The sequence below is a fragment of the Arachis ipaensis genome, chromosome B8 (genome assembly GCF_059453495.1).
Source record: "Arachis ipaensis isolate K30076 ecotype BB chromosome B8, ASM5945349v1, whole genome shotgun sequence".
In the NCBI taxonomy this organism is placed as follows: Eukaryota; Viridiplantae; Streptophyta; class Magnoliopsida; order Fabales; family Fabaceae; genus Arachis; species Arachis ipaensis.
Genome location: NC_142443.1, coordinates 11,581,466 through 11,598,236, shown reverse-complemented (window position 1 = coordinate 11,598,236; position 16,771 = coordinate 11,581,466). Strand labels below are relative to the sequence as shown.

The 16,771-nt window shown below is 34.9% G+C and overlaps 1 protein-coding gene and 3 pseudogenes across 5 annotated transcripts; 3 read left to right on the top strand and 1 right to left on the bottom strand.

Moving 5' to 3' along the window:
* The first annotated feature begins 1,323 nt into the window (after window positions 1-1,323).
* LOC107614235 (putative L-type lectin-domain containing receptor kinase VII.2 pseudogene) lies at window positions 1,324-3,702 on the top strand (annotated as a pseudogene). The gene has a single exon (XR_015896033.1). The product of XR_015896033.1 is annotated as a putative L-type lectin-domain containing receptor kinase VII.2 pseudogene (transcript).
* A 515-nt stretch (window positions 3,703-4,217) lies between these two features.
* On the top strand, window positions 4,218-6,578 carry LOC107610462 (L-type lectin-domain containing receptor kinase VII.1 pseudogene; annotated as a pseudogene). The gene has a single exon (XR_015896113.1). The product of XR_015896113.1 is annotated as an L-type lectin-domain containing receptor kinase VII.1 pseudogene (transcript).
* Window positions 6,579-8,188: 1,610 nt separating this feature from the next.
* Window positions 8,189-10,407, top strand: LOC107610461 (putative L-type lectin-domain containing receptor kinase VII.2 pseudogene; annotated as a pseudogene). Its single transcript, XR_015896110.1, has one exon. The product of XR_015896110.1 is annotated as a putative L-type lectin-domain containing receptor kinase VII.2 pseudogene (transcript).
* A 51-nt stretch (window positions 10,408-10,458) lies between these two features.
* On the bottom strand, window positions 10,459-16,155 carry LOC107613171 (putative serine/threonine-protein kinase At1g54610). 2 transcript variants are annotated; one of them, XR_015896111.1, is made up of 8 exons: window positions 15,117-16,028; window positions 14,200-14,484; window positions 13,686-14,003; window positions 13,385-13,612; window positions 13,043-13,143; window positions 12,517-12,631; window positions 11,451-12,157; window positions 10,459-11,099 (listed from the first exon to the last, which is right to left on the bottom strand). XR_015896111.1 is itself a non-coding variant. In XM_016315034.3 (8 exons), the coding sequence occupies exons 1-8, from the start codon at window positions 15,495-15,497 to the stop codon at window positions 10,815-10,817; spliced, it is 2,064 nt and encodes a 687-aa protein (XP_016170520.1). In that variant the 5' UTR covers window positions 15,498-16,155; the 3' UTR covers window positions 10,459-10,814. The 2 variants fall into 2 exon arrangements, 1 of the variants encoding a protein (XP_016170520.1); XM_016315034.3 differs by having other exon boundaries at window positions 10,459-10,979; window positions 11,687-12,157; window positions 15,117-16,155.
* Between the last annotated feature and the right edge of the window lie 616 nt (window positions 16,156-16,771).

The window sequence follows — 16,771 nt, the reverse complement described above, 5'->3', positions numbered from 1 at the left end:
TATATGGTGTGTAGACTTTTTACCGTTAATTAATTTTTTTTAAAAAAAATAGGAGATTCGAATCCACAACCTCTTAATTGAGTATGGAAAGACTATGCTATTTGAACTATAACTCATTGACTACTGTTAATTAATTTGATTATCTTTTCTACCACTAATGAAATTTATATTAGTTAAATTATGTAAAAAAGTTAGAAAGATAAGTTAGTTAGGAGGGTTAGGAATTGGTTAGCTTGAAATTGAATTTCACTGATTAACTCCATCTTTTGTAATTATCCAACATAAGAATAACAAACACTCCTGCTTTTTAGTTTTAATTTTTAGTTTTAATTGTATCGATGAAATAGACACTTTTATTAATAATATACTAATATAATTACACACTGGTGTTAATAATGATAAAATGATAATAAACACTCATCCTTTATATTTTATGATTTTTATCTACTACTCCTAATATATATAGAAATGACTAAGATAATGTAAAAAGTGTAATTCTATAGAACAAAAATAAGATAATTGCAAAATAAATAAATAACGGAGAGAGTGAGATAAAGTCGCATTAACTTGCGCACTTTAATTTAGCTTTCATCTCATGTAATGGGTCGGTCGATGTTCGACTCTTAGTCACTAATTAATATTTAAACAATTTGTTACATTCCGTTTATCATAGTAATAGAAAAATAATTGACTATTGTCTATTGTAGTAGTTAATATCCCAGTTGCCAACTTGTCTTTACTGAATATATATAATCCTAACTTTAAAAAATATATTATATTTTCTTACAGAAAAAATAAAATTTTAATTCATAAAAAAAAATCAAAAGTCACTTACAGATAGTAGAAAAATCATAAAATTTATATCTAATAAAAAAAATAAGTATTCCGTTTATAAACTATTATTTAATAGAAAACGTAATATTTGATTATAAAAAATTTTAAAAGATAAAAATAAAGATAAATCCAAATCTATTGCATTTCTAAACCGACATAGACGTACTGCACTACAATAAAATACTATTTCTCTTTTTTTGAATAAATCTAAATATTTTCTAAATCTTCATAAACTTTTATAAACAACAAACTTTTTTTTATAAGATATTCCTTCCAAACTTATAAAAATTATACTACCAAAAATCGCAACACATAAAGATGAACTATTATCATCACAAAAAAAATCACCACAAATAACCACAAGAGGATTATATTAATTCTACTTCTTCAATTTTATTATTATTTTTTCCAACAAGGACAAGGGTCAATAGTCAATACTTAATACTACATGATACGAAAAAACAGCACATGTTTTCTTGGTAAGCTTTGTACAAATTAAAGTAGTAGAAAGTGAAGCAAAGAACCATCTTCGTTTTTGATTGTCTTACCTTAACCATGAAGATGATGATGATGGTTCATGATATTCATACCTTGTTCTTCTTCATGGCCATTCTCAATCTTAACATAGCTCTTTTGAGTTGTGTGTCAGCAACTGAATTTGTGTATAACAGAAACTTCAACTCTACAAACACCAAGCTCTATGGAAATGCCACAATCCAAAATTCCATTCTCTCTCTCACTAACCAAACTTACTTTTCCATTGGCCGTGCCTTTTACCCTTTCAAGATACCAATGAAGAAACAATCAAATTCTACCCTTCTTCCCTTTTCAACTTCTTTCATATTCTCCATTGCTCCTATCAAGAACTTCCCCATTGCTCATGGCTTTGCTCTCTTCTTCACACCTGTCATGGCCATCCATGGTGAACTCTCAGGGAACTACATGGGACTATTTAACCGTTCCACAGCAGGTAACGCCTCAAACCATGTATTTGCCATTGAGTTTGATGATTTTAGGAATGAGGAGTTCAATGAATTGAATGATAACCATATTGGTGTTGATGTGAATTCAATGATGTCTGAGTATTCTGAACCTGCTGGGTTTTGGGGTGGGAAAGATGGTGAAACAATGGAGGAATTGAAGCTTGCTAGTGGTGAAAATTATCAGGTTTGGATTGAGTTTGATGGTTCACATATCAATGTTACTATGGCCATAGCAGGGCATAGGAAGCCTCAAAGGCCTTTGATTCATAATAAGCCTATTAACCTTTCTGGGGTTTTGTTGGATGAGATGTATGTGGGGTTTTCTGGGGCAACAGGGAGAATGGTTGATGAGTGTAGAATCTTGGCTTGGAGTTTTAGCAATTCGAATTTTTCGATCGGTGATGCCTTGCACACCAACCGTTTGCCTTTATTCGTGCATCCAAAGGCATTGATTTATAGATCAAAATATTTCATTTTGGGGGTCATTTTTGGTGGACTGATAGTTATTGGTTGTGGTACTTTGGTGTTTTTGAGTTTATTATTAAGATCCAAAGGAAAAAGAGGAGGGAAAGATGAACAGGTTGAAGATTGGGAATTGGAATATTGGCCTCACAGAATTAGCTATGAAGAGATTTGTGTTGCGACGAATGGATTCTCGGAGGAGAATGTGATTGGGAATGGGACAAGTGGGAGAGTTTACAAGGGAGTGTTGAAAGGTGTAGAAGTCGCGGTTAAGAGATTCAACCATGAAACTCAGCATGAGATGAGAGAGTTTCTGGCAGAGATCTCAAGCCTAGGGAGAATGAAACACAGGAATTTGGTTGGTTTCAGAGGGTGGAGCAAAAAAAAAGGAGGGAAATTGATCCTTGTATATGATTATATGGGGAATGAGAGCTTGGATAAGAGAATTTTCGAGTGTGAAGATGACACCATGATACTCAGCTGGGAACTCAGGCTCAGTGTGCTTCAAAATGTAGCTTGTGGAATTTTGTACCTACACGAAGGCTGGGAATTCGAGGTCTTGCATAGAGATATTAAAGCAAGTAATGTACTACTCGACAAGGATATGAACGCACGATTGGGAGATTTCGGCCTAGCCAGGCTGCACCGACAGGAAAACGTGTCTGACACAACAAGAGTGATTGGAACTCTGGGTTACATGGCACCAGAGCTAGTCCGAATCGGTCGACCATCAACCGCTACTGATGTGTACAGTTTTGGAATATTAATCTTGGAAGTGGTGTGTGGGAGAAGGCCTATTGTGGTAGATAAACCTGCATTGGTTGATTGGGTATTTTCCCTTATGGAGAAAGGGCAATTGAGTTTTGCTGTTGATGAGAGGCTGAAGAATCAAAGTGGTTTCAGCACTGAGGAAGTTGAGAGAGTGTTGCATTTGGGTTTGTTATGTGCAAGTTCAGACCCTGGTATTAGGCCAACAATGAGGCAAGTGGTGAAAATTTTGGAAGGAATAAGAAACTGTGATTGTAATGATTCATGCATCAATATGAGTCTTCTTGGGAAAATAAACTCAGCGGCATCATGGTCTAGGAGTTCAACAAGTTCTGCCACTGTGAATTATCCTACTTTTGATGAAATTTTGCAGACTAAGTTCTATTCCACAGCATCTCAAAGCTTCTCTTATCCAAGCCTACAACCAGATTCTGAATCAATCTCAGAAGGAAGATGAGAATTGAAATTGAGTCTATCACCATGTAGAGTGCTAGAAGCACTTGCTGCTTTGTAAGTCTTTTGTAACACTGAAGGATGATGCTTCTTGTCATCAATTTCTGTAACATAATTTTTTTTTCCACTTTTGTTTAATTTTTTTTTTTAAATGTTCATTGCAACATTATAATTAATATATCTCGTGGATTTTTCATTTCCATTCTTTATACGATCATAGTAAAACTACCTTATTTTAGTATTAGCATACCTGTTGAATCTTTTAATTTGATTTTGATGTATTTTATTCTATGAATATTCTTTTGTCGACTTTTATTCAAGAGAAGGACTTACGTTTTTCCAACGACAGAGACACATTTTTGTACACTATAATAATATTCATATATACTAATTAATTCACAATGCGAAAGGTAGGTGCCATACATTTTTCTTTCAACCCATTTTTTCTACCTCTGTTTTGTTCCAAAGGAATACTCTATAACAAGAAGTTGCAACATGCTTCTAGTCAAAATTAAACTACCAAGTTCTCTAAATACCTCTTGTGGGACAGATGACACTTATGTTGACCTAAAATATTCTCAAATGTTTAAATCAGAAACAAATATGAGAATTGAGAAGGAAATGCTAATTTTCAGCAACCAAGGCTTGAGTTGATATGACTGATCTGCAATGACTTGTGTATGCCGGCAAGTACCTTTCAAAGAACATACCATTAACTTTCCTCCTCCTTATTCTTTTGGACACTTCACTGGAGATAAAGAATCATATGCAGAGCCTTATTTCAAGTTTCAAAAGTTTGTGTACCATTCTCATTCCTCAGTTACATTCCAATGTCTCTATTTCATTTCCTTGTTATCCTTCTTCATATTGTAACCACTCTGAACTTAGCTTCAGCCACTGAATTTGTCTACAACACAAATTTCAGCCACAAAAACATCAATTTATTTGGAAATGCAAGTATTGAATCCTCCATTCTAACTCTAACTAATCAGAGTTTCTTCTCCATAGGCCGCGCTTTCTATCCTCATAAAATACCTACCAAACAAGCCAACTCTTCAACTCTTCTCCCATTTGCAACCTCCTTCATCTTCTCTGTTTCCCCCATTAAAAACTTTGTTATTACTGGTCATGGTCTTGCTTTCATATTTGCACCATCAAGAGGTGTAAACGGCAGATCCTCGGCCGAGTATCTTGGCCTTTTCAATCTCAGCAATGAAGGCAGTCCCCAGAACCATGTTTTTGGAGTTGAATTCGACACAATTATGAATGAAGAGTTCGACGATATCAATGGAAATCATGTTGGTGTTGACATAAACTCGCTTGCTTCGACAATTTCACATGAGGCTGGATATTGGTGTGGGAATGATGATAAGGAGTTCAAGGTGTTGAAGATAAGCAATGGAGAGAATTATCAGGTATGGATTGAGTTCAAGCATTCACAGCTTAATGTTACTATGGCTAAGGCAGGACAAAAGAGGCCTCGAGCGCCTCTTATCAGTATAAACCTTAATGTATCTGAGGTTCTTATGGATGAAATGTATGTTGGTTTCAGTGCATCAACAGGGAAAATATTAGACAGGGTTAATATTCTTGCTTGGAGTTTTAGCAATTCAAATTTTTCAATTGCTGATGCTTTAGTGACTGACAACTTGCCTTCATTCGTCCTTCATAAAAGATGGTTTTCCGGATTAAGAGCCTTACTTCTTGGAGTAATCAGTGTGCTAATCATTGGTTGTGGCTCTACAGTGTTGTTTGTGCTACGCAGGCGAAACAAGAAAGGTGAAGAACTTGAAGACTGGGAGTTAGAGTATTGGCCTCATAGGATTAGTTTCCATGAGATTGATGCAGCGACTAGGGGGTTCTCTGAAGAGAACGTGGTTGGTAATGGCGGAAATGGGAAGGTATATAAAGGAGTTCTGCAAGGTGAAGAAGTAGCAGTGAAGAGAATTCTTCAAGAAAGAGAACAAGGGATGAGAGAGTTCTTGGCTGAGGTCTCAAGTCTTGGTAGAATGAGGCACAAAAACTTGGTTGGATTGAGAGGTTGGTGCAAGAAAGAAAAGGGAAACTTGATTCTTGTTTATGACTTGATGAACAATGGAAGTTTAGACAAAAGGATCCATGACAGTGACGAAAACATGATGCTATGTTGGGAAGAGAGGATAAATATTTTGAAAAATGTGGCTGCAGGGATTCTATACCTGCATGAGGGTTGGGAAGTTAAGGTTTTGCATAGGGACATCAAAGCAAGCAATGTTCTACTGGACAAGGACATGAATGCCAGGTTGGGAGATTTCGGATTGGCGCGAATGCATGATCATCATGGACAAGTAGCCACCACAACACAAGTATTAGGCACAGTAGGATACATAGCTCCTGAAGTAATTAGAACTGGAAGAGCATCAACACAATCTGATGTGTATGGTTTCGGAATAATGATGTTGGAAGTGCTTTGTGGAAGAAGGCCAATTGAAGAACACAAGCCAGGGCTACTTGAATGGTTGGTCTCCCTAACGGTGAATGGCCAGTTGCTTAGTGCTGTTGATCAGAGATTGAAGGCTAAGGGTGGATACACCATTGAAGAAGCTGAGAGGTTGCTTCATTTGGGTCTGTTATGTTCAAATTCAGACCCTAATAAGAGGCCAATGATGAGGCAGATTTTGAAAATGCTAGAAGGTGATATGGAAGGAGTTGATTCTGATGAAGAAAATATGGAGATCAGTTTACTAGGAAAAATAAAATCAGCATCAATGTGGTCTGATAATGAATGTACTTTTCCACAACCTACTTTGGATGAAATTAGGATATTCAGTCCTAGAAGTGGCTCAGGTACCATTCCACCAGAATTCTCAGAATCAGACATCATTAGAGAAGGTAGGTAACATTTTAGTTGTTGCAATTTTCAGATTATCCACCATGTTGAATAAAGAAAATTCAAAGGGTCTACCTTGTTAGGAGCTTGTGAAAAACTACCAAAAAAAGCAATTCAAAGTCTTATAGACTTTTCAATGCACGTGACCAATTGACGTCCAAAGGAGGACTCATATATTCTTGTGTAAAGTGTAGCCTGGTTTAAAAAAAAAAAAGTGAATTGATTTACTACTGCTATTTTTGAATTAGTTGTTTGCCTATCCTTCTCGTTTATTGACAGGTAAAATTTAGAGAAATTTTTAATTTTTGAAAGTTTTATTTGAACATTTAAAACTTAGTGTCTACGACAGACTTATAGATAAAAACAACGAATTTGGATAATAAAGTGCGGACCACACCAAAATCTAAGGTGATGGAATGAGTGTCAATATAAAATATTATGTTTAGATATTCGAAATGCATTTCGCACTCAGAAATTGAACTTTTTATTTTTAATATTGGAGTGGTAATTGTGTTTTTTTAAAATGTGAATTGTTGGGTGTTATTCTCAAATGTGAAATTGTTTAATTAAAGAAGTAGAAATCAGACCGTCCGATTGATTAGAGGTACATAAATCAGACTGTTCGATTTCTAGAGGTACACAAATCAGACCGTCAGATTTGTAGAAGTATAGAAATCAGATCGTCCGATTTGTGTTAAAAAAATTAAAACATTTGAGGTAATCCTCCAATTTATATATTTTTCACAATTTTGAAAAACACTAAAAATTACAAGGTTAAGGTATATCATTACTTTTACTTCCATAACCAAAAACATTAGCCTCAGAAATTAGTATCAATTAATTCAGCATGCAAACTTATAAGATTTATATACCTCTGAGCACAAGTAGTGTTCGCTAAAACAGTAACTGAAAATTTGTTAGAATGAGCTTTTTATAAAGAACTTAATACAAATAATTTGAAGCCATATATGGAGTGGTCCAAAGAAGTAGTTTTCCATTTCATTAATATCATCTAAATAAATTTATGACATATGTTGAGATGAAAAAGAGACATAAGTACAGAAGCTGAGCCTTTTTTGGCCCTTTTTTTTTCATGGTATCCTCAATTTAGTAGATCAAAGACTAATGTGTTACGAATTTGAATTTCATTTAAGGGTTTGCTGCATGTACAAAACAAAATTTGAACTCTCTAACACTTGTTTAAGCGAACGAGTGTGCTAACCACTCAACTAACTCATGAAGCTAAGTTTGTTTTTTTTTTTAAGACTATTTAGGGTGCATTTGGTTTATATTTTCATTTTCAGTGTTTTCTGTTTTTTGGATTTTGTGAAGAAAAAAGTAAAAACAGGAGGTGAAAATAGAAAACAAAATTTTATTGATTCACTTCTTCCTTCACAAAATCTAAAAAACAAAAAACATAGAAAATAAAAATAGAAAATAAAAATACAAACCAAACACACCCTTAATTGCCCAAATTAGCTAGGTTACCCTCTAGAAACTTGGCATACTTAGCTTAATGACTCCGCAAGATATTCATATCACTTTCTCTGATGGAATAGCTACCTTCATCATAGGTGAATAATGTCTAAAATCTTGATAAATTGTATTACATTTGAATGCCAAGTATACCTAAAGATGAGTACTTCACGTGCATGCCAAATTGCCAAAAGACAATTTAATTTATGCAACAACTTCTGTGGTGAATTGATGAGGATTGACCTACAAAGACTTGAATTTGTCAGCAAATACTTTTCGAAGTATTAGATACGATACTTTATATATCTTTGCTGCTCTACACTCTTTTGGAGGATTCATAAGACATAAATCATATGCATCAACCTGTTTCAGTTTGGAAAAGTTTTTTCATAATGTCTCTACTATACCTCGTTCTAATTCTTCACACTTTAACCACTTTGAACTCAGCTTCAGCCACTGAATTTGTCTATAACACAAACTTCAGCAACAAAAATATCACCTTATTTGGAAATGCCAGTATTCAGTCCTCCATTCTCACTCTTACAAACCAGAGTTTCTTCACAATTGGCCGTGCTTTTTACCCTCACAGAATACGAACCAAACGAGCCAACTCGTCCACCCTTCTCCCCTTTGCAACCTCCTTTATATTCTCTCTTGCCCCCTTCAAAAACTTTGATGCTGGCCCTGGTTTTGCTTTCTTGTTCACACCATCAAGAGGTCTAAATGGCACAACCTCAAGTCAGTATCTTGGTCTCTTCAATCTCAGCAATGAAGGCAATCCACAGAACCATGTTCTTGGAGTTGAGTTTGACACTATTAGAAATGAAGAAGTATTTCAAGACATAAATGACAACCATGTTGGTGTTGACATAAACTCGCTTGTTTCCTTGGTTGCACATGAAGCAGGCTATTGGGGTGGGAAAGATGATAAGGAATTCAAGGTGTTGAAGATAAACAGTGGGGAGAATTATCAAGTATGGATTGAGTTCAACCACTCACAGTTCAATATTACTATGGCTAAGGCAGGAGAAATGCGGCCTCGAGTGCCTCTAATCAGTTCGAATGTTAATCTTTCTGAGGTTCTTGTGGAAGAAATGTATGTTGGTTTCAGTGCTTCAACAGGGAGGGCAATAGATAGTACTAAAATACTTGCTTGGAGTTTTAGCGATTCAAATTTTTCAATTGGTGATGCTTTAGTCACTGATAATTTGCCTTCATTTGTCTTTCATAAAAGGTGGTTTTCTGGATCAGGAGCTATAATTGTTGGAGTCTTCATTACTATCATTATTGGTGCTGGGTTTGTGTTGTTGATTTTCTGTAGGCAAAACAAGGCAGATGAAGAACTTGAAGAATGGGAATTGGAGTACTGGCCCCATAGGATTAGTTTCCATGAGATTGATGCAGCAACAAGGGGGTTCTCTGAACAGAATGTTGTTGGTAACGGAGCGAATGGGAAGGTATATAAAGGGATCTTGCAAGGTGAAGAAGTTGCAGTGAAGAGAATCCCTCAAGAAGGAGAAGGGATGAGAGAGTTCTTGGCTGAGCTCTCAAGTCTAGGAAGAATGAGGCATAAAAATTTGGTGGGGTTGAAAGGCTGGTGCAAGAAAGAGAAGGGAAACTTGATTCTTGTTTACGACTTCATGAACAATGGAAGTTTAGACCAAAGAATCTTCGAGTGCGAAGAGAGAATGATGCTAGGGTGGAAAGAGAGGTTTGAGGTTTTGAAAGATGTGGCTGCAGGGATTCTTTACCTGCATGAGGGTTGGGAAGTTAAGGTCTTGCACAGGGACATCAAAGCGAGCAATGTTCTACTGGACAAGGACATGAATGCTAGGTTGGGAGATTTCGGATTGGCACGAATGCACAATCATCAAGGAGAAGTCGCCGCGACAACTAGAGTATTAGGCACAGTAGGATACATAGCTCCTGAAGTAATTAGAACAGGAAGGGTATCAACTCAATCTGATGTGTATGGTTTTGGAATCTTGGCATTGGAAGTGCTTTGTGGCAGAAGGCCTATTGAAGAACACAAGCCAGGGTTACTTGAATGGTTGATGTCCCTATCAGTGGCTGATCAGTTGCACAGTGCTGTAGATGAGAGGTTAAAGGCTAAAGGGGGATACTCTATTGAGGAAGCTGAGAAATTGCTTCATTTGGGTTTGCTTTGTTCAAATTCAGACCCTAATATGAGACCAATGATGAGGCAAGTTGTGAAAATGCTGGAAGGGGAAATGGAAGGTGTTGAGTCTAACGAAGAAAGTGCAGAGATGGGTTTACTTGCAAAAATAAAATCAGCAGCAATGTGGTCTAGAAGTGAGTGTACCTTTCCACATAATGATTATCCAACCATGGATGAGGTTAGGATGTTCAGTTCTAGTTCTATGATGTTCAGTTCTAGTTCTATGATGCAATATGCAAGTGACAACAGTGCCATTCTAGAAGGCAGATAAAGTTTAGGTTCAAAGTTGTTGCCGTCTTTAGAAGTGTTTCAACGCATGTGATCAGATAACCTCCAAAGGAGGACTCTTTATTAAGTCCTATTTATAAAAGTAGCTTTTTCTATTATTCATTTGCCAATCCTTATTGTTCATTGACTTTGAAGAAGGGAAGGAATATTCAAATCAAATTCTTCTTATAAAATGCCACAACTTACATTATTGTTTATATAATTACAAAATGTGCTTGCTTGAACATACCTTTTCAGATTCTGCAATGTTTAGAGATAAATAATATTGCCATTAAAGGAGAATGCTACTATGCATAAAATTGAATTCAATTTATCATACACTAGGTAAACCTAAAGGTGAGATGGACGGTTGAATAATTTGAAGTACATATAAACATCACAATCTCACCTTTAAATGTACCTAATGCATGTTAATGATTCTTGTGTTGAATGTAGGATGCGTAATAATTATATATAAACAGAAATGAAGTATGTGATTGACTAATGACTAATCATCTAACTTTCACTTTGCATGAATCTTGTCACCTTTGGACCTATCATTTCTTAATCGCCTTGAATATTCTTGGATCTTTCTATCATGTTCTTTGAGGATCTGATCTACATTGTTTGATGAAACCACCAATGGACCAGAGAGATACATTTTGTTTCCCATGGACTCGCGTCCATCCTGAAATAGCGACATTATTGTTCAGCAAAACCACAGGATCAAAAGCAATTTTATAGAAAACAATGACAAATATTGGCATTTTTATGATACAAAGATATAATTAAAAAAGGGTAAAGTATACTTTTTGTCCCTGAAGTTTGGCAAAAGTTTCAAAAATACCCTTAAGTTTTATTTTGTTTCAATTTTGTCCCAGAAGTTTTCGATTTGCATCAAATATACCCATGACGGCTAAATTTTCAAAAAATTTAAGACCAATCTAACAATAATGCATGAAAATGATGCTTGATTTGCTTGTGTTGAGGGTTGTTCTTATGAAATTGTTGTTGAATTGGTTTTAAATTTTTTGAAAAATTAGCTGTCAAGGTATATTTGACGCAAATCGAAAACTTGTGGACAAAATTGAAACAAAATAAAACTTAGGGGTATTTTTAAAACTTTTGTCAAACTTCAAGGACAAAAAGTATACTTTACCCATTAAAAAAAAATGAGTTCTTACCAAAGATGAGAATTAGTAAAATGAGTTCTTGCCAAAGGAAAAAGACTTGTACGAAAAAGTAACTATAAGCAAATTATTTTGTGTAGTGTTTATTTTAGTTTGTGAAGTAAAACCTAGATATTTTAACTTTCAGAAAGTACTTAATTGTACAGCCAATTTGGTCCAAACAGAACACACCCCATAAGACAGAAGAGGAATCTAAAAACCTAACCTGAATTAAATTTTCAGTGGGGATTTTTCCTTCTTGAAGTTGACTGATATCGATTCTCTGAGACAAGCGAGACCTATCATGCCTCCTCCTTGTTCCTGAACCACCATTAGTCGAAACAAAAGATTGTTGTAGTTGACTTGTTTTCTTCGACTTCAAGGGAACTGGCTTTTGTTCTTGATCCTGAGACACCGTAGTCCTAGATGCCACTAAACCAGACACTTTTGAAAGATTGGCTTTGTTTGATCCAGAAATCTGGTCACCAACTTCGTTTCTAGCCTTTTCCCAGGCAAAGACCGGAACTAATGGACCTGAATGTGAAGGCCTCCGATAAAGAGGTCCAGAGAAGTCATTTTCCATTTCTTTAGTGTCATTTGACTGGTTATGTGGAAACACTAAATATCCAGACACTGCTTCGCCATGAGAGTTTAACAATCCACTCTGGCTCTTTGAGCTTGAACAATGTTGCCCTTGCTGCATCCAATAAACTTGTCATATATCGAGATGAAAATTGAAAGAATATTTTGCAGTTGAGAGGGCAAAAGGAAAAAGAATAAATAGACATTTTTTCTCCCTTTTGGCATATTTTAACTAGTTCTTCTAATTTGAAGAGTATATACATAGCATAGTGTCTCATTGTATCTGTTTATTCTTAGCAAAGCAAGCAATTAAATTGGAACTCTCAAAACATAATTTTCACTTGCCATTATCATCCTATGAAGAACAATCATGAGAAATCCTATAACTGGATGTATTCAACAGAGGCAGATCATAAAAATTGATTTCAACTAGGAAACGTAACAAGGAGAAATGATGAAGCTTGTTTGAATTACCTGCACTGACTTGCGGGAGTTAACATTGCCTTTTGATTGGACAAAAGAATGTTGTTCGTTATCCTGTCTGACTCTCCATCCAGATTTTTGCTGCTTTCCCCCAGCAGCTCCTTGCCTAAGATGATAAACAAAAATGTATATCAACAATATTACTAGGTAAGAAGTATAGCTCCCATGTATGAACAAATGATGAATCATGTCATGCACAATACAAAGTCGACATTGGCCAAGAAACAAAAGCTGCAGTTGATTGAATTGCTAAAAAGCTTTAAGAGGAAACATATTACTATTTTTTCCAGACTTCAAACACCAATGATATGCATATTTCTTTGTTTTATATGTATTTTTGACATATGATGTTGCTTTTGTTCATGTTGAATATATCATAGGGTATAATTTATTTCCGAATGATAGTTTATGTTCTAATGATGGAATATAATTTTCCACTTACAGTTAATAAAAAATGCATCTCAATTTGTCTTTGTTCTACTTAAAAAGAGAATAATGATAATCTTATAGCAGGTACCTTCTTGTTGCCTCATCCAAGATTTTAGAGTCAATCTCTTTGCTAGGAGGATATTTTGGTAAACTTGATGGATCACAAGCAAGGGGTTCCAATTTAAAGAACTGCCGATAAAAGGGGGTAAATATCAAAATGGAGAATTACTGCCTCCAAAGAGTCTTAGAAAGGAAAAGGTTCCTTCAATATCTTGTAATACAGTATTACATGAGAGATATAGCGCTATCTTACACACAGTATGCAGAGAACATAGTCTATGAATCTCACAAAATGCATTACAGATAGATGAAAATCAAAATCAATCTAAACCATATTAACTGCACTTGCTGAAAACATAAATCCACTTACATCACTCTTTAGAGCATCGGCTGCTGTTCCTCGATTTGTAGGATCAACAGAAAGTAGGGTCTCTATAAGCCTCACGGCAGCAGATGGGCATTCCTTAAATGTGTCTGTAATACATCGCCTATAATGGTGCGGAGGCCTGAATACCGTTGAATGTGGCAACCGCAATTTGCGCCAGTAGTCCTCGGATGGTGATCCGCAAAGTTTAAAAATCTTATGCAATTGCTCAACCTACAAGGAACTAAAATTAAGCTAATGTAAAATATCAATTCAAAATTGTGCACGAGATTCTGAAAAATCATACCTCTGTTTTTCCAGGCAATATGGGCCTGCCAGAATATAATTCTCCAAGTATGCAACCAGTGCTCCACAAATCCACTGCAACTCCATAACGAGATGCTCCAAGTAAAAGTTCTGGGGGTCTATACCATAGAGTTACAACACGGCTGGTCAATGGAACATTAAGATGGGGATCTAAAAAATTTGCCAAGCCAAAATCTGCAATCTTTAAGATGCCGTTATTGTCAATGAGAAGATTTGAGCCCTTTATGTCACGGTGGAGGACACCATGACCATGACAATGATCTAATCCACTAAGGAGCTGCTTCATGTAGCATTTAACCTGAAATAAAAAGGAAAATTACTTAGATAAGTTAGACTATCAGACTAACGAGTTACACAAGAAAAAGGTTAATATCAAATAACAAAATGCTTCTATCATTATATCTGATAGGAATATGCATAATTATTGATAACCAGACACTGCAAAAGCTTAAACTATTAGGTAAAGACTTGTGAAAAATTTTAGTAATTGGTACCTGTGGTTCAGAAAACTTAATGGCAGGATTTGCTGCAAGTCCAGTAAGATCATGTTCCATATATTCAAAAACAAGGTACAAGCTGCGAGATGTTGGCGCTGTTATCAAACCCTCCAACTTTATTACATTTGGATGGTCAAGCCTGCGCAGAATGAGGATTTCCCTTGCCATAAACTTGACACTCTCAGGATCGAGATTATCAAAACGTACTCTCTTCAGGGCAACAATCTTTTGGTGAGTTATGTCACGTGCTTTATATACAGTACTATAAGTTCCTTGGCCAATCTGCACCATATGATACCATCACATCGATCATTTAGGAAGTGCAAGTGAGGAATGTATCAACGATAAAGCATCATCAAATTAACAAGTTCACACACACAAAAATAAAAGGACAGTTAAATCGTCTTAACTTGCATTCTTTTTCTTGCTTCCCCCCATCCTCCCCCCTTCCCCTTTATTAACCATAATAAAAATAATGGAATGATGCAGTATTAACTCCATTTTATAAAACACTCAACTATAGAAAACAATGCAAAATGAATTACACACAAAATCCAGTCATCTAAATAAGTGTATACCAGCTAGCAGCCACATTTATTGCCATGTATGCTTCAAATGTAAAAACATGATTCATGCGCATGTAAAGTATCAATGAAGTTAGTTATCTTCTGAAATTTAATTCCCTTCAAATCTTCAGTATACTCTACATGGATTCATTCACACACCATAAGACACACAATTACCAGAAATGAAAATGTAATTAATCTAGTAACCCTCTTTAAATAAGGAAAACTGTAGATACTAATTGAAGTTAAAATTTCCCAATAGTAAATTAAGCAAAGCATGTATTAAGTAATTAGTAATTGAGATGTGAGAGCAGTAGAGCACATAGTCATACAAAATTAGAGCCTTACTTTATAGAACTTCTCAAAAGTATTAGCACTCCTAGGTATCCACCCTCTGATAGCTTCACCAGCAACAGAAGAAAGCCATGTGGGCCACCCTGCTGCAACTTGCTCTCCCTGTGAAGCCTTTGGAACTCTTCCAATTCCATGATGATAATTATGATGATGATGATCAACCACACCACTCAATTCATGCTTCTCTATTTTATTCTTTAACTCAACACCATCCAAAACCTTATTATCCTCAACTCTTCTAGAAGAATTCAGCCTTGGAACACTGATATTTGATGATACCCTTTTGCTTGATGATGATGATGATGCCAATTTCCTTTTCATACCTTCCCTACTGTCATCAACAGCTGCAGAACTCTTGGAAGTTATGCAACCCATTATTGAAGCAGCGACGATAAGCTAATCTAATATATGCAACAACTTCAAATCTTCAACAACTGTAAATATTGCTACCCTAGGATAATATCAACAACCCCTTCATGTAAATTCATGCATATCACCAACTAATCCGGGAAAGAATGAAAGATAGGAACTTTTCCCTATATGCATGCTCATATAACCATTGCCATCTAACAATCGTGTTTCAAAGTTGAGACCATGAATAGTATGAATTTGAAACTTTCAAATTGACCCCATTTTTGGCCCAATTCTAAAGTCAGCAACTTCGAATAACTACGCAATTGAGAACCCTCCACTAACACAAAAGAAACACCGATCGTTAAAATTGAAAAAGGAAGCGTTTTTCCATCAAAAGATGGGAACAGGATCGTGTATGTTATGTGGAGCTTGAAAAATTAAAATGGGATTCAAGGGTTTTTGGGTGAATGATGGATCTTATGCTCAGTGATTAAGAAGTGTTGGTTGGGCAGTTGGGGAATGGTAATTAAGGATTAAAAGTTGAACGCGTATGCATAGTTCATAATTCGTAAATCATTAATAAAATTATTGAAAATGATACGCGTATTCAGTCAAAGATCTCATTTTTTTTTTCCATGTTTCTGAAAAGTTGACTCCATCTTTTCCTATTTGCTTTTCCATGCTCACGCAGTCACAATAGTGATAACCAGAAAACTACGGAGTATAGTTCCGTAAATTTATTTATTTATTCATTGAAAAAATAATTTTTAATGGATTAAAATAATAAAAAATAGTTTAAAAGATTTTACAATATGATACAAATTTAATATTAACTATATGTCTATATATTATTTAAAACATTTTAAAGATGAAGTTTTTATGCGACTGTTTGATAGTATAATTGGAAAAAAAATTCATTTTTTATCTTTAAAATTTTATAATTTTACATTAATTTTTTTGTTTTTATATTTTTTTGTAAATGACAAAAAATTTAAAAAATTAAAAAGAGTTTAGACATTGAATTTTATTCTAATATTTTGCATGGATCTTTTAAATAATTATCTAAATTCTCACCAAAATTTAGAGTAAATTTATAATTTATTGATTAAATACAAAAATAATTTAAAATTTTGCTATTCTATACCGTAAGAGTATATCATAAAAAAATTGTTTTAATGTTATTTAAAAGTAAATTTTTTTTACGTTTTTAATATATAGAAGTAATAAATAATATTACAACACTTTTTTTATCGTATGCTTAATTTATATCTTTAGGATATGGATAGCAAAACCAA

Bases quoted from the DNA above. Each gene is read 5' to 3' on its own strand.
- LOC107613171 (XM_016315034.3), bottom strand. From the start codon at position 15,497: ATGGGTTGCATAACTTCCAAGAGTTCTGCAGCTGTTGATGACAGTAGG. The intron at 12,632-13,042 runs GTACCTGCTATA...TTATCATCTTAG, and splicing joins TTGGATGAGGCAACAAGAAG to GCAAGGAGCTGCTGGGGGAA. The intron at 10,980-11,686 runs GTTAGGTTTTTA...TCGCTATTTCAG, and splicing joins CCACTGAAAATTTAATTCAG to GATGGACGCGAGTCCATGGG.